Source organism: Daphnia magna, linkage group LG9 (assembly GCF_020631705.1).
Source record: "Daphnia magna isolate NIES linkage group LG9, ASM2063170v1.1, whole genome shotgun sequence".
Lineage (NCBI taxonomy): Eukaryota > Metazoa > Arthropoda > Branchiopoda > Diplostraca > Daphniidae > Daphnia > Daphnia magna.
In genome coordinates this window covers 1,986,964-2,011,605 of record NC_059190.1, presented here as the reverse complement: position 1 = coordinate 2,011,605, position 24,642 = coordinate 1,986,964, and the positions used below count along the sequence as shown (strand labels likewise).

At 42.9% G+C, this 24,642-nt stretch overlaps 5 protein-coding genes across 8 annotated transcripts; 2 read left to right on the top strand and 3 right to left on the bottom strand.

Moving 5' to 3' along the window:
* Positions 1-78: 78 nt before the first annotated feature.
* On the top strand, positions 79-4,209 carry LOC116930848 (vacuolar protein sorting-associated protein 41 homolog). 2 transcript variants are annotated; one of them, XM_032938262.2, is made up of 19 exons: positions 79-237; positions 342-539; positions 602-760; positions 827-1,149; positions 1,205-1,359; positions 1,436-1,654; positions 1,719-1,824; positions 1,885-2,036; positions 2,097-2,251; positions 2,315-2,493; positions 2,561-2,750; positions 2,808-3,003; positions 3,067-3,207; positions 3,273-3,355; positions 3,417-3,470; positions 3,541-3,640; positions 3,709-3,753; positions 3,837-3,913; positions 3,988-4,209. In XM_032938262.2, exons 2-19 carry the CDS (start codon positions 348-350, stop codon positions 4,060-4,062), a joined length of 2,601 nt encoding a protein of 866 aa, XP_032794153.1. In that variant the 5' UTR covers positions 79-237; positions 342-347; the 3' UTR covers positions 4,063-4,209. The 2 variants fall into 2 exon arrangements, with proteins under 2 accessions (XP_032794153.1, XP_045034956.1); XM_045179021.1 differs by having other exon boundaries at positions 3,817-3,913.
* A 134-nt stretch (positions 4,210-4,343) lies between these two features.
* Positions 4,344-6,933, bottom strand: LOC116930872 (DEAD-box helicase Dbp80). Its single transcript, XM_032938300.2, has 9 exons — positions 6,683-6,933; positions 6,160-6,416; positions 6,009-6,101; positions 5,729-5,946; positions 5,466-5,643; positions 5,296-5,397; positions 5,077-5,212; positions 4,654-5,008; positions 4,344-4,588 (listed from the first exon to the last, which is right to left on the bottom strand). Exons 1-9 carry the CDS (start codon positions 6,746-6,748, stop codon positions 4,521-4,523), a joined length of 1,473 nt encoding a protein of 490 aa, XP_032794191.1. The 5' UTR covers positions 6,749-6,933; the 3' UTR covers positions 4,344-4,520.
* Positions 6,934-7,044: 111 nt separating this feature from the next.
* Positions 7,045-8,448, bottom strand: LOC116930892 (partner of bursicon). Of its 3 annotated transcripts, XM_032938328.2 has the most exons (6): positions 8,311-8,448; positions 8,097-8,211; positions 7,977-7,994; positions 7,638-7,922; positions 7,431-7,555; positions 7,045-7,349 (listed from the first exon to the last, which is right to left on the bottom strand). In XM_032938328.2, exons 2-6 carry the CDS (start codon positions 8,164-8,166, stop codon positions 7,182-7,184), a joined length of 666 nt encoding a protein of 221 aa, XP_032794219.2. In that variant the 5' UTR covers positions 8,167-8,211; positions 8,311-8,448; the 3' UTR covers positions 7,045-7,181. The 3 variants fall into 3 exon arrangements, with proteins under 3 accessions (XP_032794219.2, XP_045034967.1, XP_032794222.2); XM_045179032.1 differs by lacking the exon at positions 7,977-7,994; XM_032938331.2 differs by lacking the exon at positions 8,311-8,448 and having other exon boundaries at positions 7,638-7,899; positions 7,977-8,206.
* On the top strand, positions 8,205-10,281 carry LOC116930897 (bursicon; the record flags this gene model as incomplete). The annotated part of the gene is made up of 3 exons (XM_032938339.2): positions 8,205-8,477; positions 9,555-9,680; positions 9,968-10,281. Coding segments are annotated over 3 exons (522 nt in total), but the record flags the coding sequence as incomplete, so codon positions are not given.
* Positions 10,282-11,107: 826 nt separating this feature from the next.
* Positions 11,108-23,776, bottom strand: LOC116930839. The gene is given in 5 exon segments (XM_032938243.2): positions 11,108-12,391; positions 12,393-14,271; positions 15,232-15,967; positions 18,651-19,974; positions 23,407-23,776. Coding segments are annotated over 4 exon segments (4,518 nt in total). The 5' UTR covers positions 19,888-19,974; positions 23,407-23,776; the 3' UTR covers positions 11,108-11,725.
* Between the last annotated feature and the right edge of the window lie 866 nt (positions 23,777-24,642).

The window sequence follows — 24,642 nt, the reverse complement described above, 5'->3', positions numbered from 1 at the left end:
TCTTCCTTAAATAAAACAATTATTAAATTATTTTTTTTTCCATTGAAAAATTATATGGTTAAATGGGAAATAGCTCTGGAAATCCGGATACAAAAAAAAAACATGGAAACAAAACAAATACAATAGTCGTCTGCAATTGACACCCCTTTATGATGCATTATGATAAAATGTTGGAAAAAATCTAGCCATTAAGGAATTTCTAGTTGTACCATTTTTCACTAAAGATTTTTACTGAACGTAAGCAACTCACTAAATTTTTTTCAATACTACGATGACACGTACTCCGTCATCATGGTTTTACAGCACTACGCAGTCTGTCTCTAAGAATGTTTTGATTGTAGATTGTGATGGAAGAAACCATATCCAAGTTTGAACATGATTTTGTGGAACAAGCTGCAGAAATGTCCCACAGTTTTGTGGCAGATGATGATGATGAAGAAGAAGAAGTCGAACCTAAGCTGAAATATGAACGGCTGTCCAATGATATTACCCTTATCTTGAAGAAAGATGCAGCCAGTTGCATTGCAGTACATCCTAAGGTTACAGCTTGGCTAAGCTAGCATCAAAGTCATATGTAAAACATTTATTTTTTTTTATGTAGTTTATGTGTCTAGGAACAAACTGGGGAGCTTTGCATTTACTTGATCACCTTGGTCATTCATCACAGCAACAAGAGTTCCCTACCCATGGAATGGCAATAAAAATGGTAGATATAGATAGTGGAGGAGACTACATTGGTAGCTGCTCAAATGATGGAAAGGTAATAGTTGCATAATTTATCATAGTTTTGCATGAGAAATTTTAATTGTTCTCTTAATTTTACAAGGTCATGGTATCTGGACTCTATTCTACAGAAAACTGCCATACTCTGATGCTTGATCGACCTGTTAAAGCTATTGCACTTGACCCACTATACTACAAGTCTGGTTCTGGAAGAAGATTTGTAACTGGCGACGATAGGCTCATCCTACATGAAAAAGTGTTTTTGTCTCGCCTGAAATCGACCACCTTGTTTGAAGGAGAAGGTTTAATCACCAACATTAAGTGGAAAAGTAGATTTCTGGCCTGGGCAAGTACGACAGGAGTACGAGTTTATGACATGTCCATACGTCGAGTGATCAGTGTAGTAAAAAAAGATATCAGCCCGGGGTATGCATTAATTTTCTTAATTTAAGTACTTGCTTAATCAATTTTAATTCCACAGAATCAACGCGGACAACTACCGCTGTATTTTATATTGGAAAGATGATTTGACACTTGTAGTGGCTTGGGCTGATGATGTAAAAGTCTGTGTCATCCGACGGCGCCCAGATGCCGACGCTGAGCGGCTAAATCTTCCGTCTTATTATGTTGAAATTGGTATTGCTCACACACTTCTCTAATCTTGGTTTTATATTTGTATTTTCATAAAGTCGTGGATTACATTCGTTCGCAGTGTCCATGTTCAATATTGACTCGTTCGTGGCTGGAGCTGGATGGTTGGGCAATCATTTAGCTCTTTTAGTGGTACCTAAAGATGAAGAACTATCGGGTAAGGGTCAAAGACCCCAAATGAAGTTGATCGAACCGCATCAGGAAAGCTACAACGAGATTTCGGCAGATGTTCTATCAATTCGTGGCTTTCAGGAGTACGCTTGCAACGAATATCACTTGGGTACATAGAATAGATTTCACCCAGCTTTAGATTGAATATTATAACTGTTTTGTTCAACTTACAGAATGTTTGGCTGAAGAGGGCCAGTTTTTCATCGTTAGTCCAAAAGATGTTGTCCTGGCAAAGCCCCGAAATCCTGATGATCACGTTCAGTGGCTTATGGAACACCAGTAGCATAAACATACCATACTCTCTTCGTGCTTGATAATATTATATCTGTTCTGTTGCAGAAAGTATGAAGAAGCTTTAGAGGCCGTTACGGGACCTCAAGCCCGTGAACTAAAGTGCTATTCCGCTCTCCAGGTCGGTAGGACTTACCTCGATTTCCTCTTATCGAATGGGGAGTTCCAGACGGCGGCAAAGCTCTGTGTCAAAATTCTTGGTTGGTTGATTTACAACCATCTGTTCTGCCCAATTTAATAGTACGGTTTGTTTCACGTAGGTAAAGAGAAAAACCTTTGGGAAGAGGAAGTGTTCAAATTTGCACGATTGCATCAGCTACGCGCCGTGACTCCGTATCTTCCACGAGGCGAATGCAGATTAGATCCCCACATTTACGAAATGGTTCTCTTTGAGTTTCTTAAAACAGACTCTGGGGTAAAAAAGAAAATTATAGTTAGTTGGCGAGTAGATGAGAAAATTATATTATTTAATTTTCAGGGTTTTCTTCGGCTCGTGCGAGAGTGGAGTCCCAACCTTTACAACATTGCGGCTGTAATGAACGCCGTCCTCGAACACATTCTTCGTCATGATCCTGATGACTCCACCCTCCTAGAAGCTTTGGCTATTTTATATTCGCACGAAAAGAAATACGATCGAGCCCTGGCCATGTACCTCAAGTAAGTTTACCTGCATAAATTAGAGCCATTGGAAAACAGTTTAAAATTGGTTTTCTTTAATGACAAGACTTCAGCATGCTGATGTTTTTCGACTAATTGCTCAGCATCAACTCTTCCCGACGGTTCACGACAAAATACTCGCGTTAATGGAACTTGATGCCAATCAAGCGTGCGCCTTATTCCTTGAACACAGCGAACACATTCCACCTGATCTAGTCGTTTCACGTCTGCAGACCAAAACGCCATTATTATTTAAGGTTAGAAAGCTCTAAGTTCATAACTTGTATTAATTTTTTAAATTTCACTTGCCATAGTATCTGGATGCCTTATATATGAAAGAACCAAAAGAGGGCAGCCGAAAATTCCATGGATTATTAGTTACATTATACGCCGAATACGCCCAAGAAAAACTGCTTTCCTTTCTCCGCAGCAGCGACTACTACCCTATACAAGATGCATTAGATATTTGCCAACAAAGAGGATACATCCCGGAAATGATTTTCCTGTTGGGTAAGCACTGTAATTTGATTGAGATCCCCCCCCCCCCTATTTTACAAATCGTTGAAATTTTAGCTCGCATGGGCAATACTAGAGACGCTCTTCGTCTGATTATGGGCCAGTTGAAGGACATCAATCAGGCTATTGAATTTTGTAAAACTTATGACGATCCAGAGTTATGGGAGCAATTAATTGGATATTCTCTAGCCAAACCAGGTACTGAAAAATCCCATACCTGTTTTGAATGCGGCGCTGAGTTCTCCTTTGTTATCGGTTCACAGAGTTTGTTAACGTTTTATTGCGTAACATTGGTACGCATGTCGATCCACGTCTGCTTATACAACGGATAGAATATGGAGTAGAGGTACAATCAAAATAAGTTCATCATATATATCGGATTTCGACTTAGCCTTTCTTTCTATCAGGTGCCCGGTCTACGCGATTCACTTGTCAAAATCTTGCACGACTATAATTTGCAGGTTAGTAAGGCTGAAAATCATAGCAATTCAAGTACCGCCATAAAGTAGAGATGCTTTGTTCACTAAACAGATTTCGCTGCAGGAAGAGAGTCAAAAAATTCTAGTGAGCGATTGTTTCAGTCTTCACGAAAGACTAGTTCGGATTCACCAACGAGGCATGGCAATTCGGGGTAGTGTGTAACAAAACGTGCCTAAAATGAGCTGTATCCAATTAGTAACGAATGCTATTCTTTCTCAGATGATCAGATTTGTGGAGCCTGCCATCAAAAAGTTATAGTTTCCGGTAAGCCAATTCCGACTTTCGATTCAATAAGCTTTCTTGCAAACTATAGAAAGGCGTAACTAGTTAAAATTTTGAAATTAAAGATACCAGAAAACCAACGGCCGGAATGGTTGTCTTCTTCTGCCGTCACGCATTTCACACCGATTGCCTCAACACAGTGGTTTGTCTTTATGCATGTGCTACAATAATATTTTTTCGAATCTAATTAACATTCTGTTTTTCATACGAACACAGGATACATGCCCTATCTGCTATGCTATGAAGCTGAAACCTAACGCTGGAATTCCTGAAAAATTGCGAAAACCCTGACGCGTTAAAATGTGATTGAAGCTTATTACCTTTTGCTCCTGAATGATGCCTTGTAAAGTAGATGTAACGTATACATAGCAGTAGGCTCGAGTGCCTATTCCATCTGCAGTCCTACATTTTCAAAAATATACATGGTTTTAGATCTGACTACATTTAGGCAGCCTACTGGTATTGTGACATCGTTGGTGAATATACCTGAGCTCCAAGGAATCACGACACGTAGGACATTTTGTTGGAAGCATCAGTTAAAGTTACTCTAGGTGGTTAATCTTGAGCCTTCGTTCGGGTGTGTAAATTTGAAAGTGTATTTAGGAGACGGTGGTGAAGAGCATCATCAGTACACGACCTAAAAATGCACAACACTTCTCCACTTTGAAACAACTGGCAAACCAGACTTCACTGGTAAAACATAAAAACAATGGCAATCCATCCTCTGCAGCTCAGCCACCACAAACAGTTTAATCATCTTTATTGAGTTTCTCTATTTCGTCGACGTCTTCAGCATCCAATCTTAAAATTGGTCGCTCTATTAAACAAAATTAATTATTTTAGGTAAAAGACCAAATTGATGGCATACTCAAGGGGACTTACTGAAATGGTTTTCAATGTATTGTAGAACCTGCATCGAACGAGGACCGTCGACCAAATTGATGGCTACACCAGATTTACCGAAACGTCCCGTTCGACCAATGCGATGGAGATAAGTTTCGCAATCTGCTCTTCCACTCTGATCTACAGGAAGGTCAAAGTTGACCACCATTGTAACCTGCTCAACGTCTATGCCGCGGGCCATGACGTTCGTGGTGATGAGGACTTTCTCTTTGCCTTCACGGAATCGATTGATGATGTTGATTCTCTGCTCGATTTCCAATTCACCGCTCAGAAGCGCTACGGCATGTCCTTCTCGACTCATAGTCTCAGCTAGCCAGGACGCCGTTTTCCTTGTCTGTTGAAGGACGATAAAGATGATTCGTAACACAATTCCATTCTAGATTAAGATATAATTCGCCTTACATGGCAAAAGATCATCGCTTGCCCAATAGTGAGTACGCCGTAAATGTTTGATATGGAGCGGTATTTGTCTTCTTTGCTCTTACAGACGACGTAGTGCTGTTTGATGTTGTCTAGCGATTGCTGCTCGCGATGTAGCCTGAAATCAATAAGATCAAACGATAATGATTAAGAATGGCGAAAGGAGAAAAATGAACTGTCAAGATTGCCGCGAGACTTTACTTTAGCACGACCGGATTCCTGATTATCATTTCGGCGAACTTCATAACATCCTCGTCGTAAGTAGCGGAGAACAACATCATCTGGCACGTTTTTGGTAACAATCTAAATTCAGATAAACTTTCGTATAAACATTTGAATACCAAGATAGTAGATCAATAGAAATTTCTGACTTGTGAATTCGAATGCTTTGATCTTGATGCCCTTGCGTGGCGATCATAACGTCAGCCTCGTCGAGAACAAAGACCTCAACTTTCGTCAGATCAAAACAACGCAATTTTGTGCCCCAATCCAACAGTTTGCCAGGAGTGCCGATGAGTATATGATCATTTATCTGCGTACCTCTTGAAACTAGGGGGAGAGAAAGGCTTTTAGTTTACAGGCATTGTATGTACTATAAAATAGTGCATAGACTGAGAAAGACTCCATTGATTACTTTCTTCGCCTCTGACAGCGTAGCGAATCTTTATGTGTGGGCAAAACTTTGCCATTTTCTTGGCTACCTCTCCTGTTTGAATGGCGAGCTCGAAAGTAGGAGACAAGCAGACTACGTGAGGATAGTTTTTCGAAACATCCGTGCGGCTTAACATGGCCAAAACGAAAGCGGCGGTTTTTCCTGTACCGGACTGTGATTGGGCTATCATGTTCTGTGGTCTATCGAGCAAACAAATTAGCGGTTACGATAACACAAGTAACGAAATAATTTATATTCTTACGGGTCAACCAATAAAGTAGGAAGCGCAGTTTCCTGTATTTTGGATGGCGCGTCAAATCCCATGGCGTGGACGCCTTTTAAAAGCTCAGGTCGGCTAGAAAGTCACAAACGTTTAAAGATTTATCGGCTAAGGTAAAATTTTTAAAACTTACAGGTTTAATGCTTCAAATGTTTTGACCGAATAGAGAGGAGAATTGGGATCTTTACGCTGAACCTCAAGGTCATGATGGTTTTCAACAAGGCCTTTCCTGATTACTTTTTGTAGAAGGGATTTTTCAGCAGCAGATATTTTCTCGCTGTCCTCAACACTTCCTGCTAAGCCTTCCTCAGGTGTTGTTACAGAAGGTTCTTCTGACGGGACCATCCATGGAGGTGGCTCTTCTTTATTTCGCAGATTAATATTTGTCAACTGCATTATGAAATTAAATATAAGTGAAACTCCTATATCAATCAGACATATGGTATACTTAAGGTTAACTAAACATTTTTCTTTATGAACTCCAACAGGTGGAAGAATTACATACAATAAAATAAAGATATTCAGAATTGCCACAATCTATGTTTTGAGTGACACTTCTATTGTACAAAGGATATCTTAATAATTTCAATAACAGACAGTAGGCATCGTCTATTTCAGTTAAAGAAACGTACTGATATTGCGATTAAAATTCAAACCTTTGCTGTCACTTCTTTTTCCTCTTCGTTTGCCGCAGCTCCCCAATCCAAAGAAGATGTTGCCATTGCTGTTAATGAATCGTAGTAACCTAACAGGTTTTAATTTGAATAACTATCTGTTATTTTCCTGAATGGGAGTTGATTGAAATTGCAGACAACCGTGGTGTACTGTTTTTTAACGTCAAAAAGCCAAAACGACGAAGAAACGATGCGACGATTACGCGAGACTCTTATAATGAGAGAGTCTGCTTCGAATAAAACCGGCACACGTTGCCGGATCAGCGGAAAAGAAAAAACGTAATTAAAATCGCCCAAGAGCGAATTGAAAATTACATTTAAAATCCAAAATTATAAATGTTGTGTCCATTTAGAGAAGTGTATTTATCCAGGACATAGCGCGTATCATTATCGGTTGTTAAATACACATAGAACGTTTACAGACATTCATAAAATTGGCGAAAAACCGTACTGAAAACAAATATTGAGGCGATGTTCATGTTTACTCCATCGAATCACCGCATCGGAAACATTTGCAGTCGGCGGGTTCACGCATTTTAACATCCAAAGAAGACTTCTTCCCGGTTAAGCGGTTACCATTACTATCGTAGCAATGGCTCAGGGTGACGACTCGCTCCCTCAGAAACGATTCACGGCAACACATGCATTCCTGGATAATCCCATCGAATGGGAAACAGTGAATAAACTTATCAGAAATCGAGTGTAATAACTATTGAGTGCACTCGGTTACCTTTAAAAATCCAGAAGGATGAACAACGGAAGGCTGGACTTGAGAAGAACAAGATCCTTCGCATTTAGCGACGCTTACATCGCCTTCGCAAGTCCTGGATAGAATCCCTGCATCGGTATACTCCTCTGGAACAATTGAAAGCTGATTATCAAGATTTTTAAAAATTTAAACAGCCAAACGTAGCAGCTCTTTCTCAGCTTAAATTACCTTTTGTTATGTGAATAGTTGACGGGAGTGTCTCGCAACTGGCAACCATCATATTCGACTTGGTGGCAAACGCCTCTCGAGTCGAACCGGCACCCAACAGGATGATCAAGACGTACCAGAACATGATATTATTATTATTACTTAGTTTCTGCTGTTGTTCGTACAATTGCTGTCGGTTCAATACTGACGCCTGCAACGGACGGTCGCGGTCGTTTTGATATGTGGCTGGCACTTCATTAGCGCCCTTTGATACTTTGTGGCTCTGCGGGCAGCAATTGCATTTACCTGTCAATCACACACGAGTATGGAATCATTAAAATATAAAAAAAAGTAGGCTACCATATCTGGCCAGTGGGGCTAGTCTCCATCAAAACGGTTCGTAATGTCCAGTGCCCATAGTAGGGGGTATAACCTTTTTCGTTAATGCTTTTATTTAAAGCGTAAATAATAATTATTTACGTTGGAAAGCTACTGCACATGACACGGGTGTCCACCATCGCCTATATTTGACAGGCCGGCTGTCGGACATTTGGAGTCACTAGATCGTCGAACGAGGGTAGACACTAAACAAACACTGCAAACGACGTAAACACACACAAAAAATGTCGTCTTTCACATACAACAAACAGGCAACATCGACGACCAAACATAGTAGCAGAAACAACGGTTTTACCGTTTTTGCTGGCCAGCATCACGCTCGTGATTTTGGGACTCGTCTCTGACGTTCGAGCTGACGAATGTCATTTGACTCCAGTGATTCACGTTCTACAGTATCCTGGCTGCATCCCGAAACCGATTCCTTCGTTCGCTTGCACTGGCAAATGCACCAGCTACGTCCAGGTAAAAATAAATAAATACACTTTATTCAAATGACGGTAATAAATAGAAGGGGAAAAAAAAATGATGCCTAACAATTGAGAAGTAACCAGTGACATGACAGCTTATTTTCATATTTCCCGGTGTGCAAATGAAAAGATTCACATCATAAAAACATCGTAGGAAGAAGAGATTGCAACTCATTTCCGTTGATGGCATCGTTTTGGTGGTAGGTTGTTTGATTGATCGGATCCTTGTGCACGGTAGCGTATGGCGTCTCATACATCATCCAACTTGCCCGCCGACGCTGCTGTTGTTCGTGTCCAATGAATACAGGACAAACCTCCCTACCGTTACATTGTCTGTGTGGAGAGATGGCGTCATCTGCGCATTCGCGTTCGTTTGATTACGGGAAAAAAGAAGAAGAGGAGAATAAAGATGTACACGTTTTGATAACATGCACTTACACTGTACCACAATCAGCATCGAGAATATTCCAAACGAGGTTTCCAACCATGGCTGGCCACCGCAGCCCACCGCAAAAAGGAGAAAATCCCCACCGTCAAATAGAAGGAGGAGAACATATCCTCGCAAACGGTGATTGATCAAAGCAATCCAAGCGAACGGGGAGAAGAATATCCCGCGTGTGTATAACATAGAGGTATATGTGTTACAGACGCATCGGCTGAGAAAAGATCGATGGACCTGGAAAAAAAAAAGACAAACATAGTCGATGTATTCATAGAAAGATGTGGAAAACCTTACCGGGCGTTTGAAAATGCAAGAGGGGGGCGTAGTAAAGGTTTAGCCGAACGCCAATGTGAAACTCCCGAAAGAAGATTACAAAAAAGAAAGGGGTTGATGTGCATTTATGGTATCATTAAGTTGATTGTCTCGTCTAACGAAGAGAAGAGAAAAAAATATATATATAGTAAGAGAGAAAAGAAATGTTTCCATGCGTCACGAACTACCATGCGCGGCCGTCTCGCGTGCCAAGTTTTTTTTCCTTGACTTGGTCATTTTTTATTTTCTAAAAAACTAACAAAAATCTTGTGTGATGATAGCGCCATGTTATTTGTTCTCTCTCTTTCTGTTTTGTAGGTTTCCGGATCGAAACTGTGGCAAACGGAGCGTTCGTGCATGTGTTGCCAAGAGTCAGGTGAGCGTGAAGCCACCGTCTCCCTGCTGTGTCCGAAAGCCGCACCTGGAGAACCCAAACTGCGACGGGTAAAGTATAAATACGTTAGAGAAAAAAAAACATTTAAAATGAGTTCACATGCGAAAAAAATTCAGCGGTGCCGAACGAGTTTCGTACTTTCCACGTTCTACAAAGAAAATGACGATTTTCGTTCCGAACGGCACCGTTTAAATTGTTCGTCGTCAAGGCAGTGCGGATTACCAAAGTTTTTTGGCGCACACATTTGCCGTCCTTTCACGTCATTCCTTTTTTTTTCTCCCTAAACAGGAGGAAATTAAATCATTTCCCTTTTTGAATACCTTTTTTTTTTTTGCAGGTCGTGACTCGGGCGCCGGTCGACTGCATGTGTAGACCGTGTACAGCCGTCGAAGAAAGCGCCGTCATGCCACAAGAGATAGCCCGTTTCCTCGATGATGGATCTTTCCCTTTCAAAATCTAAAAAAAAAACAAAATAGAAAATAATTAAAACAATTCTCTAAAAAAACAAAAACAAATGGGAAAATACTCTACATAGTCGTCGCCTAAATTCGCTGTGGCTTATTTGTTCTTTTTAATTTGTTTGAGGATAATATCTTTCTATTTATTGACGTCGTATATATATTTATACAATACACACGTTTTAGAAGTCTATATATAATATATATAGAGAACACAAGTTGAAATACACAGTACAATTGTTATTAATCATCAATTATTTTCCACTATTTTTCTTCAGCTCTTTTTCGTAGACGTGCAAAATAAATGCGATCGAAAATGCAAATTGTTTCCTTCTTTGTCGATCGAGATACACGTACACAAACACACGCACGCTAACAAATCCAAGTGGTGTCTCGTCGTTGCCTTTTGTTTTTTGGTTTTTTTTAGACACTGTACACACACAAAACAAATTCTTGGCTCCTCCGTTAAACTTTTAGTAATTATAATTTCAATTATTCTTTACAGTACACACAACGTGAATATATCTAGTACTTTAAATGTCTATTACAAATGAGAGGAGGAGGAAAAATGGGGTACGGAGCAATGAGAAACAATTTCGGTGGGATAGACGTAAACATAGGTGGGTTGTTGTTTTGCCACAAATGTCGGGTGCGTGGGACAAGATCAATCAAAAAAATGGCAGACACATCAAAAATAGCAACGTTCGCCATTATCAGATTTGATAATAGTCAAATACTCTTTCCTTTTGTTGTTTTTATCTACGTAGAAACAGAGGAAAGGTCATAGAGCAAAGTGATCTTGAACTCAGTTTAAAACTGATAATCATTTGTCGTTAAAGGGGAAAATTAAACTTAAACTAAAGATGCGTACGGATTTTTGGTTAACATTTTTAGAAAAAACAATTTTCGAGTTCCCGAACAGATACTTTAGTTTTTTTAGTTTTTTTTGTTTTGCTTTTAAATAAAATTCTTTGCCCGTTTGATTACTTATTTGCATCTGGCATTCTCCCACCTAAACATTTCTGCGTAAATACTTTTTATTTATTTTTTTTTTTTTACATTCTTTAAATTACTTGTGTCGTCGTCACCTTTGAATTTTTATTTGGATTTGTTTTGAAACTAGAATCGTTTGCAGGTACCAAATTCACGAGAAAATGAACGAAAAAATCAGACGAAGAAGAAACCTATTTTTTTTTTTCAATCCATTTTCGTGTGTGGGAGCTGCGTGTGTGCGCAATCAGATTTTGAATTAAACAACAGACCCGATTCCCCTCCCCCAAAAAAAAAAAACACGCGAAAAATAATAACAAGGTCGCCCACTGAAAACACACACACACACACACAAAAGATCACGTTATTTGTTTCTCTTAACTGACGTTCACCTCACTTGTTCCAAGAACGAAATGACGTCAGTTAAAACAATCGCAACACGCGCTCTTTTAAAAGCCTCGCCCTACTTGTTATTGTTAGTCTTTTAAAGATGGCGAGCCGTATTATCTATGCGCTGGGGGAAAACTGGGTCCATTTTCATCGTTGTTTTGTCTCGGCTTTTCTAACTTTAGAATACGCTCTCTCTCCGGAATTCACATCCATCAAGAATGGAAAAGCCCCTCCTCTTCCTTTTTTTTCAAATGATATTACATATTGACGTCGTGGTGCGTCAAACCTGGCGAAGAGCTAGCGCCTTCCGGGCCTTCGCGTTCATCTTTCAACGTCGAAGCTGTCGGTTGTTGTTGTTGTTGCGAAGCAGGATGAGGAGGTTGGAGGTGACCACTGTGGACGGCCAACGAATAGCGAGGGTCTGCCAATGCGGATGACGGCCTGAGGGTCACCTGGGACGTCATGGGCGGCAAGACTTGGCGATAGCGAGTCGGATCCAGCACAGTCGGAGCACCGGTGACCACCTGAGAGCCGGCAGAGATGGGAATAGGAGCCGGAACTCCATAGGGCGATTGGCGTTTACCCGGAAGCGTGGCGTAAACGTAATGTTGTTGATGTTGTTGCTGCATCTGGAACTGTTGCTGTTGTAACGCGTAATCTTGGGCAGTGGCATAATAGGCGATCGATCCGGCCGTCATCTGCTGAGAGACGGGTCGTTGTTGTTGTTGTTGCGGATTAGTCGCGTAAGGTGCACCGGGTGTGGAGACGGTCATCCGCAGGGGCATCTGGTGATGCTGTTGCTGCTGGAGGTGATGCTGTTGTTGCATGTGCTGCATCATGACGGCCGGGGCGTAATCTCGAGTGGGCGATATAGAATCCGGATGAGCGTACGATGGATGCATCACTTGAGGCGGCTGCCTGCGGAATCGTGCCGTAAACAGAACTGGCATCCATAGCGGAAGATACGGAAGAAACAGAGGACGTTCTCTCGAGCAGTTGGGCTGGATGAGTTCCAGCCATGGCGGAGGAAGACGTGGATGGAGGATGGCGGACCATGACGGGCCTCACAGGAGCCCTCAGGTGCTGGTACAAGTCGCCCGTTGAACCGTAAATGTTCATGACGGAAGCCGGTCGATTGGATGCCATCACATTGGCCGTCTGGGCGGCCCTTGCGGCGTTGTGTATCAGCTGCTGATGCTGTTGATGGAAGTAGCCGGCATCTTCGGGAAGAGCTGGAAGATGAACCGAATTGGACATGGCCATCATGGCCGATCTCCGTTTCTCGCGAGGATCCAGCAAAGCTTCCGCCTGGATGGAACTCTGTTCCGCATACGATGACCAGTTGACGTGCGTCTGTCCCGTCGCTCTAGCGGCCGAAACTGCAGGCATAGGGCCGGCCAATTGAGCCTGCATTTGCTGGATTATCTCCGAAGTGGATCCGAACCTCGTCTTGATTCCGCGCACCGACGGTCTCCTCAAGAAACCGTAATCCTCCGCCTCGTCCGGCTCCAGGGCGGCGCTGTAGCGTTTCTTAATGCGATCGATCCGGCCTTGAGTCGCGTCCTGCCGGACAAACGCTTGAAGCTCGTCCTGGACGCATCCGGTGTCCGTTGCCGTGTCGGACATTCCGGTCAGACTAGTATCGTGCGAGCTCAAACCCAATCCGCTGTCGCCTGAGCTGCCCGAACTCCGCGATCCGCCCGTCTCGTCGCGGGAGTCTTCCGGAATTCGATGGCTGGCCGGCAACAAATACATACACTGAGGGGGCATCGCTTCCGTCGCCACGCCGGAGGAAGAAGCGTTAGCGGACATTTGAGCATGGAGTGCGGCATCAATGTCATCCAGACTGTAGGAATCGTTGCTGGAAGGGCCCTGGATGACGACGCCGGAATGGACCATCGCGGCGGGATGATTTAACTGGTGGGTGGTAGAATTGCGCGTGACCAAATCGACGGCCGCCCGGTAAACGTGATCCACCGTTGGAACGACGTTGGGTATCCGGCCTAGCGTCTCTGTTCCGGAGGCGCCGGAAGAGGCACTGGCCGACACGGGGGAGGAGGAAGAGCATTTGCCCGACAATCCAACAATGTGAATGAGGTGCGGTTGCTGTTGTTTCTTGGACGGTTTCATCTTTGGCTCCACTTCCGCCGGAGGTGGAGGAGAGAAACTGCGATTCAGTGCCGCATTCGATGATTTATTAGCGTCTTTATTCTTGTCCTTCGATTTCGTCCGGAAGAAGAGCTCGTTCAGTTTTCTGTACGTGCTCTTTTCATTGCCGCCCGCACTGGATTTGGCGGATTTGGTTAAAGCGGCCGAAGGGTTGGCCGCTTCACCAGTTCCGGAAGACGCTTCTGCTGTTGACCTTAGAGACGATGTCTGTTGGTGTTGATTGTCTTCGGCGGCATCCGCCTCCTGGCTCTGTTCCACATTCTCGACCGGAACGGAAGCGTAGGCCGCCAGTTGCATGGCCGCCATTTCCAGATCGCTTCCGCCGTCGGCCGCTTCCCTCTCCTCTGCAACGCGCGAATCATCGGCCACGTCGTCCTCGACATCCGTCGTCGTCAGCCATTTGAGCCGTTCGACAAGAGAATCCGCAGCCGTCGGCGGAGTGGCATCCGTTCTTCGTTGATGTCTGGCATTTTCAGCGGCAGACGCCGATCGGATCCGCTTGATCATTTGGTAGTAATCCGCAGAATATTGCACCCCTAATCTGGCGGCGGCAGCAGCGGACGCTCCTCCAGTTGGCGGATGGCTTTCCTCCGAGTCTTCTGTCACTTCGCCAACACGTAAAGCCTTTTCGTACCTGTTTAAATAGGAGGAAGAAAGGAAAAAGAATTTTATAAGCCGAGTTTTAAGAACAGAAAAGAATGAAATCCAATTTGTTCCGCGCATCTGATCACGCGTGAAATCAGCTTCAAATGGATCGACATTCAGCGTTGGTATTCTCTCGGTCAAAAGTTGAGTCAAACAAGACCGCAAGGGGGGGGGGGGGGATAACACAAAAAATAATAATACTATCAAAATGATATTTCTCCTGTAAACACACGAGAATGGACGATCCCGAGGTTAACCGCAATCATCAGCGCATAATGGATGAAACAAGGAAAAGCCTTGGGGTTCTTGCGGTTTTTAACAAAGTTTAATTGCTTTTTATTTTATTTTATTTTTTTGTTTTTAAGGCGGGAAAAAAATAAAACCATCGTGTCATAGGCATGTTAAGCATATCCGCAACGGTCTGTTACGTGTACATCACACATTCCGGCAGAGAATTCAAGCAGATCCCGTGCGCGCCTAATAGCTACTGATACCCTCAAAAAGAAAACAACGACAGTAGTTTAATAGCATTGCGTGTGTGTTACTTGCAGGACATTACAGACAGACAACCAGCTAAAAAAAAAAAACAAAAAAAGAAAATGTGATTAGCTGGCAAAACGTCTCGTCTTTTCTGTGTACAAAGTGCATAGCTGTAGTATAGAATGACGGATCGATTGCCCCATCCGCAGCGATGGAAAAATATCAAAACGGATCGATTACAATCGGCTGTTCCGAGAAATTCTCTCCAATAAGAGAAAGCAAAAAATAAAAATCTAACGCATCTTTCTAGTCTTGATGGATAGCATCTGATGATAAATATTTCAAAAAGAAAAAGAAAAAAACAGCATCTAATGCCAAATATCGATTCTGGCAAAATAAAATACATCCGGAGAAACGATTAAAGTCTAGCGGAACGAAAAAAAAAAAAAAAAATTTAATGTTCAATTACTTGAGGTCGGGTGCGTCGGTAGTGTCGGTGCCGGAGTCGGTCGGATGGCTAAGAGACGTGAGGCCGGCCCTGGATGAGGAGAACGACGAGACGGACGACGGAGCATTATTGGCTCGAGCGGCTGTGGTCAACCGCTGGATTTCGGCTTCGGGCAATTCTTGGAGAAGCTTTCTAGCTCGTGGGAACAGCTGCTGGAAGGCCGAATTGTGATGATGTCCAGCGCTTCTTTGCGACTGGCCGCCAGCGCCACCGGCGTTTGCTGCAGTCGTGTTGGTTCCTTCTTCCGACGAGTCTCCTCCAGCCTGAGCGTCGTTCAGATGGATGAAACGGACAGCTGGCGATTTTTCACCGTGACGTGATAAAGTGGCCTCTTCTCCACCTCCTCGTTCTCCTCCAATGGACGTTGAGCCGCTCGAAGAGGACGCTGAAGAGCTGTTGTTCTGACTACTGTCGTTGCTGTTGTTGTTATTGACGGCTCCTCGCCATAATTTGCCTCCTTTGAGAATGCCCGTACGTGGCGGATCTGGCAAAGGGACGACCAAATCTGCAGCTTCACTTCCATCACTGGCTGCCTCTTGTTGTAGTTGCTCTTGCCGATTTGCTTCGATTTTTGGCGATTCATCCGCCGTCTGAGCTTCCACCCAGCCGTTGTCGAACGCTTCCGCCTCGTCAGCCATAGCCTCTTCATCATCGTAGTCTTCAGACTCCCATGGATCTACGCCATCGTCGGTGAAGCCTATAAATAAATGGCAAAAGGAAATGCGCGCAAAATATATAGATATTATTATTTATTTTTTTTTTTTAACCAGGAAATACACATTCATCAATCCTAGTCGGCTGCTTTTAAAACTCAGATTCAGGAAAAAGGGGTTGCCTTTAAAACATGTCCCAATTGTGACTTTCCCAGGACTTGTCACAATTTCAAAGGGTTTCAAATGAACAAAAAAAAGGGGGGAGAGGGACGACGGCGGAAAAAGTCAAAATGGAGGATCGGATGGCACGGGGAAAAAAAAAAGGGACCTCTTAAATCCACATGAAAGATACACACCCTGCCTAGCCAGGATATGCATGTGAGGTTTGTTTGGGAGCAAGATCGTTCTGGTTCTTTTGTAGCTATTTTCCTTTATCGTCACATGTAACTGTGAAAAAATCGCATTTTCTTTGTGTGAAATGTTTCAAGTTTCGGATACTGATCAAGTGTCAGAGGAAAATCCGTGAATCGTGTCAGAAAACGGGACTTGAATTTCATTAGCCAGTCTTTCATCGAAAAATGAATCTGTTTTCTTTTTCCCTACACCAAAGAAAGAAAAACGATTCAAGGCAAACGACATTTTTTCGAAACTTTGAAAGTTGTCCACCACAACTCAAAATGACTTGGGTGTGAATCATTAAAAAAAAGGGGGAGGAGGGAAAGAGAAATATACTAAAACAAGTTTTGACATTTTTGTTTGGCCTGTTTTTTTTGTGTATTGTTGTAAAAAAAAAGGGCGTTTTCAAATGGGTTTCGGCAACCACACCCATTCGTGTTGCCGAAACCCATGGTAGCAAAATATTGATCCCTTTCCATCCTCTCTCACCCCCCTACTGTATAATCCTGTAGCGCTAAAAAGTAAAAGAAAAAAAAATGGGAAGAGGAGAGTAAAGCAATACAATGGCTGCGATATACATAAAAAAACGATTGGCTTTTCTGTACATGTGCGACCGATGACGATAGATGTCAATTTGATCAGGTGTCGCATTAGATTTTTTTTTTTTTCTGAACTATATAAAGAAGAGATTAGATGACCGAGCCAAACACCCCAGATTTCCCACATTTAAATATATAATCATCTAAACCTGACACAGGGAGGGGAAGCGACATCGTGAGACGTTAGTTTTCTCCCGCTTCCGGCGGATTCGTGCAATCCCACCCCCCACCCAAAAAAAAAACAATCAATCGATATCACGCCATATGCACGGTCAAGTGCTGATGATATCAAAAACACTTGATATTTATAACGAAATATAGAGGTCGCCGTTTGGGAGAGATTGTAGGTGGCAACTTTTCTTTTTAAGACGATGTCCCTCTTCTTCGTTCCTCACGTTTTCATCCGCCCTTCTCTTACTCCCCCACCCACTCAAAAGCGAATTGCGTGGCTGGCATAGAGAGAAGCTCGCCGATCGATACTTGGGTTCTCTCTCTCTCTCTTATTTCTAGACTCTTCTTGTGTACGTGTGTGTGTGTGTATAAGCGATTCTCATCCGCCGCTCCATCGTCTCTCCCCCTTTTTGTCCCCTTTTTTTCTGTAGAAGAGCAGTGGCGGAGTGAAGACGACTATTTTGGAGAACATCACAAAGATGGCCGACAATAGTTCGGGGATACGCTAACGTTCGCCTCTTTTTTTTCCCTTTCCAACTGCCATTATCCGCAGTGTGTAAACCACACGCACTAAACAAAACAAAACAAAAAGTTGTTGAGACATTCATCCGAGCAACTGGATTAGAAAAAAAAAAGAATACGGCTTTGCTCCTCCGCATTTTGATGGAATCAAAGAAAAGTCATCGTAATGAGGAGCGCCATCTGTTGAGTTCAATCCAGCAGAGAGAGAAAACAATGGGGTGTCCCTATTCTGTAAATGTGCGCACACACACACACACACACACATAGAGAAGAGTAGGTAACGATACAGTGATGGATCTCTTCTTTCGGGAGTTCTCTCTGTGGGGGCGCTATATCGATCGGCACGGCCATCGGATAGAAGGACGGAACTTGGTTTTGTAGCGAATCCAATGCACTCCTACACACAAACGCCAATCACTATCCGATTTTTATTATATTCTCCAGTTTCCCCAAGTCAAAGTGGGAAAGCACGACAAAAGAGAAACAAAAAAACGAAGAGTAACAACAAAATAAAAGGGCCTTGATTTCCAGGATGGCAGCGACCTAATGAGAAACTGACGGCGCAGCAGCTTTTTTAAAAGGAAAAAAACCAAAAAAACAAGAGTCCGCTCTCCAAACACAATCGCAGAACAACATGTTTTTCGATTCGGTTCATTAAATGAAACAAACAAAAAAAAAAACTACACGAAATATTCATTAGATATCAAAAACCTCGAACTCCTTTTTTTTTTTTTTAATCTTGTCATCCTGGATTGAAAGGAAAAAAAAAAGCTTGGAACATGAAAAAAAAAAAATGTTTTGTTCACTAGAAAATTCCTTCGACTTCCTCCTCCAAGATCACGACAGTTACGCACCCAACAACTGCACATAGGGGATATGGAAAAAGATAATAGAATCTAGCATGCGGAAAAAGCTATTAGATATGGATGTAAATCTCGAACCAACAACAAAACAAGGAAAATAGATAAACAACTTGAATAATTTAGAAACTCTTGTCAAAAACAAAAACAAAAAAAAAACAAAGAGAAAATTTCAATACCGGAAAGATGTTGGTTTTCCAGATCGACCAAGGCGGCAGCAGCGGCGTAAAATGCGGCTGCATCCTTGTAACCATCGGGCGGACTTAACGTTCCAGCATCCCCAGTGGAAAGGGCGGAAGACGCGGGCGTGATGGTCCCATGACTGACACAAGTCGACGTCACTGACGTCTCGGGCAACTGAAGTTCAAACGAGCGAACGTTGACTAATTGAGGCTGTTCCTTCGCAGTTGCCGTGGTGGCCGGATCCGCTAATTCAGCTTCGGCTTGAACAGCGGCGGCAGCTGCCGCAACCGCATCCAAATGGTACAAGAGGTCATACTCGTCGTCGTCCACGTAAATGACGTAATCGCACTCGAGGAAAGTGTTGAGCGCCTCGTTAAATCGGACGCGAGCCTTTTTGCGCAACGACTGCAGATGCTGCAACGATCCGGCCACTCCGCCACAACGTGCAACGGGAGGCCTTTTAAGTGCCGATTTCAGCGGTACGCCTCCAACGATCACTCCGCCGGAAGGCGATGTAGAAACCGTGTTGCCTTCGTCACCTTCTCCCTGCGTCTTCCATTGTGCGTGTTGTTGCGTAACCGAGCCGCAATCGTAATGCGATGACTGGCGCGGCATCTTGTCGTCGTGCTGCTGGTCGTCCGGCGAAGCATCCAGGGCATCATTAACGACACCAGCGCGGATGTTATGACTCCGCAGCCGCTCGTCCTCCGTTTCGATCACTGGCGCACTCAAATCCTCGCCATGAGCCGATTGGTCAAGTAATCCACTACAGACACTAATCCGTATTTGGGCCACGTCGCTGGAACAAGAGATATCACCACGCACTGCACTATGGCCGCAATCTTCAAGCGATTGATTCGCCTTGTTCGACTGGCGGCTAATGGAAGAACTATTGGATCTGTGCTGAGCAAGACCTTTCTCGTCCGTCTCTGACGGGCCAATGTCGGCCGACTGTGGGCGCGTGTCCGTCCACCCCTGAACGGCCGTGGTGCGATGTCTGTCCGCCGCGTAGTCAGGTCCGTAGCGGTGCTGGCTTAAGTTGAGCGTATCGCCGCCGGGTGGCGTCGTCGTTGGCGCCGACGCCGTCGATCCTACGCCCACCGTTACGCCCGACAGTCTACTCGTGTGGCACGTCGAAGTTATTCTTAAGTCAGTAGATGATGTTGTCCACCTGCTACCGCCTCCGAGGAAGACATCCACCTGTCCAGAGCCAGCAATTTCGTTGGCAACCATTTCCAGTGCCTCACTCTGATTTCTCTTTAATGTTCTTACACGCGGCCAAGAATCTTTTCTCGTACCTTCCGGTAGAATCACCACGCCCTGTTCATCCGAAAAAGGAACAACAAAATAAATAATAAATTCAAGGAAAATGAGAATAAAAATAGATTGAGACCAAATTATACTGATACATCATATTCAAATGAAACAAATTTCCATTCAGGGGCATAAATCAACGATGCGGAATTCCGCCGGAATAGACTCCCAAAAATAAAAATGTCATCCTGTATTTTAATTTTTTTTTTCTTTTTCGGTAGTGACGATAGATCTGCCCTTATTTTCATTTTGTCGTAATGAGCATGATGAACGACATGGATAGAATGCGGTATACTAAACCCCCGCTTCGTGTGTCGCCGTTGCCCAGGTTTCACACGCTAAAAAAGCTAAGAGGCTATCCATCCTCGTATCTTCTTTTTCTTTTTTGGTGATCATCCGATCTCTTCCCTATGACCGCCACTCCCTAGCCATTTCCTGTTCTCGCCTTTCCATTTGAACAGTGTGGCACCAGGGATGTGCGCGATGCTCATTAGCAAAACATGAAAATGAAAAAGGAAATCCTCTTAACGAATATCCATTCGCTTTTCTTTCAGCGTCATCAAATTAGTAATAAGTAAGAAAATGTGGGTGAGATAAGCTTGCGATCACGATTCCCACGGCGCATCATTAAGTAATATCCAATTGCTTAAGATGAATAACACGCTAACTATCAATTGTTTTTTGTTTTTTTTGAACCCGTGGTGACCACCAAAAGAAATTGAAAATGCGTTTGACCGATCCCGATAAAGTTCGAGAGAGAGAGAGCGTGACTGGTGCCCATTTCGGAGTCTTACGTAACGCCAGCCAGTGTTTTACACCAGTGTATGCAAATGAGGCTAGCTAAATGCGCACATTCTCTCTCTCTCTTTTTCAGCGCACAAGAGAGAGGTCCCCTACAGTGGGGAAGAAGAAGAAAAAAGGAGAGTCAAGGTAACAACACGCGATACCTCCCGCGCCTACCTACGTTTCGGCAACCATACAGTTCATTTCTGGAAAAATCCTTGAAATGCGAAAAAATATGAACACTCGACAAAACACACAACACTTTTGTCAAGGTCTTTTTTGGGGGGGAGATACGATCCATTACCCGGGGGGGCCTAATGAAATTGGATACAAGTGACAAGCGTTGCAGAAACCGATTTAAAAGTCCGATTTTTTATTTTTTGAAAGCGGCAAACCAAGTGGTCCTTTCTTTATAATTTCCCTTTTTTTTTTTATTACAGCTAGATTGGTAAACAATGACAGGCCAAAGGGGATCCCTCATTTTCAGCGTGCGACCAGTTGGCGAGTGAAAGAGATTCTTCTCGCACAAATTGAGAAAGAAGAGATGAAAGTTTTTGTTCCCTTTTTCTCTTTCAAACTGAGAGACTTTCACTTCCCATGTGAGAGTTTGGCCCTGTTTGACCAGTTGTAGTATCATCGTAGTAGTAGTAGTAGTAGCCGTAGTAGTAGGAATGTTTTCACCTCAAGCGGTTCCCAACTGGTTTTTTTAAAAAACACGGTTTTCAAACCATTATCGGACCGCAACAGCCAGTTTGAGAAACTTTCCATGCTAAAATGTTTTTTTTCTTTCTTCCACCTGTGCGTTGAAAAAAAAAAAAAATATGGAATCATCCTCTGTGCCTTATATAGAGACATTCTAGCATATGCGTCTCGAAACAACAGCAAACATGGAACGAACGACTTGTACGTGACTAGAATGACCAATGGGCCATTGACGGTCGCCAACCTGGAAAAAACGAGAAAACTAAGGAATTCTTCATTGCCAGTGATTTCATTTTTAGCGAAGAAAAACGTAAGAGATTAAACAACAAATTGTTTTTAATTAAATTTTTTTGGAGGGGGAAAAAATAATAATAATTAATTGAAATCCCGAAAGCGACTCGTGACCATTATCACATGTCCTTAAAAGTGAGTCGCGTCTCATCCGTGAGAGAAAAAGTAAAATGACGAAAACTACTGGATTGTCGTTAAAGGTCAATCGTAAACTGGTTAAGCTCGTGTTTTCTTATCTTCCCGAAACATACACCGTTATGTTTGTTTTTGTTTTTTCTGGTGTGGAAATCGGCAGAAAAAGGGTGGATGCCTTGTTTCAGCCCTTTTTGTTTACGAACGAGTTAAACAGGTCAAGACCGTTTGTCTACAATAATTGTTTGCCTTGCCTTCTCGAAAAAATACCACAATAATTTTTTTTTCTTCTTTTTATCCCGAAAAAATACAAAAATTCCTGATCCATCCGAAACAATAGGAAAATTTCTCTATAATAATAACTTTGTCAGGTTGTGTGGTGGTGACCTGCTCCGATTTCATCGGAATTTTTTCTTAGCGCAACCACCAATCATTCTCTCGGGGCCGTTATTAACGTCCGAGTTGCAAGTGGAGCGGAAATGAAAATTGCGGGAGTGACCACATGAGGAGTAGGGGGGACCTTATCTCTTGTGAAACCAAACGATAAACCACAGACAGAGGGGGGGAGGAAAGAAACAGTAACAATCCCCACACACACACACACACACAGAAAAGAACCTAACAAAGATATGTGCAATATCTATGTCACTGATAATGACGTGTGCCGGTTGCGGCTTTTAACTTTGATGAGATAAGAAAAAAAGAGAGGCGAGAAAACATAACTAAAGCAGGTGTTGTATTTCCTATTTTTTTTTTGTTTTAATTCTCCCGCCGAAGAGAAAAATGAAAATTGTTGGAGATGCCTTCAGGTCACGCTAACGGAGTCCCCTCTCTCTCATTCAATTTATTTTGCTAGCTTCATAATTCAGACGAAGAAAATATCTTTTAAATCCACGAAATTTAGGCCGCGTGAGCGGCGCAGTGACCGCCGTCTCTTTTCTAAAAAAAAAAAAAAAAAAAAAGTCTTGGCGTGTTGATGTTCCCATTGTGTTTGTACGCCGCAAAAAAAAAATTACATCTCCGTGTGTCTTTTATCCTTTTGAACGAACGATGATCGGTATTAACACGCGGGAAAAAACATGGCCAACTTCTCACGCTCTATTGAGAGGTTGACTGTTGTTTGGTGCACTCAAGTGAAAAGAAGGCTCCATCGTTGCTGAGATGAGATAAAAACAGATCAAATTGTACACACACACAAATTCTAACGGGAAATTGTCTTTTGGAACGGCTGTTTTTTGAAATATCATTTCAAATATGGCGCGTTGTGCCATTGTGACAACATTTCTTTTTCAAAGACGATTGTGTGATGACGCAAAAAGCAAGTGATAAAGTGTGTGTTGCGCGATGTTACACGAAAAAATAACAAAATGCCAACTACTATGAAAAAGAATCTCCAGTTACGACATTAGAGCTCGAGGGAGAAAACGAGCCAACACGCGCCTTTTTCTGTGCAGTGGTTTATTAGCCATTGCCGCCATTACGAAAACACGTAAAAGAAAACGAAAAAGATTAGGAATAATTAAAACTAACCGTATGTTGGTAACGATGTTCTTTGCGTTTGTCACCACCACGAAACACTGAACACGACGTAAATATGGCGGGCTTTTATTTTTCAATGGTGGGTCACCACAGTCCACCATCGTGTTCGCACAGTCTCGTTTTTTGCAGGCAACGTGACTGCAAACTTCTTTCGATCACAACACGAAAAACACCACGCGTGATAATGCGTAAACAAAACGTTTTTTTAGAAACGACACAGTGTCACGTTGTCAATCACACGAATCAACAAGTTGTTGGTAGAACCAGTAGATTTAATAATTTCAAAAAAATAAGGGACAGCATTACGCTACAATTTGTGTGTAGTGTGTCGTCTACGACGCCAAATGGAAGACTGAACAGTTTTGAAAAAGAAAAAAAAAGAGAAACAGGACCAGACACGAGGAGAAGGGGGCGGGCCCTCGTTTTCTCTTACCTACACTTTTCGGATTTTGGTGGGAGTGTTTATTATTCAGTAACTTCATTCCGCTAGGTGGCTCTGCTTCACCCCTCAAGGCTTTCCTTCAAACGCGCGCTTTTCTCGCAGAAACGTTAAGCATGATCACATTTTCTCGACAAAATTGAATGCAAAACATTTATACATCACTAGATTTGACGGAGAACATTCTATTTTTGAAAGCAAACAAGAATAATAAATAAAAAGAAAAGACTCTAGCGGCGCTCAACGACAATAAAATCAAAGTCCACAGCTGTTTTCTCTGGGTAGAAAAGAGAGTCATCTAGCTTTATGTTTACTACAGAGCATTTGAGAGTCGCACGGTCATAATACAAGTAAGAATAGCAAAAAGGGAATTGAAGCACAAAAAAAAAAAACGCCGCCCTAGCCCTAAATAGCTCTAGAGTCCTTTGATAAACACAAAAAAAGGAAAACAAAAGGAACGTCTGGACCCATAACAAGCCGCGGTCGTATAATAACGATCCGCAGTTAACACTTAACAGTCATCTCTCTTGTTTCTCCTTTTTTTGGTGGCCTATTACTAACAAGGATAACAACCAACAACAGCGTTCTTCTTCTTAGTGGCTTCTTCGCTTTTATGGTCCAGGATAAAGTTCAAAACTTCATTCGACTTGACAGGGAAAATGTGTTGACCTAAAACAAAACAAAAAATAGAGCCCTTTTTGCGACACAAGAGGCGCGGCCCATGTATGGCCACACGTTTGTTGTTGTTAGTCGGTCTGTCTCAAGTTGTTGTGAACGATATGGGGAGG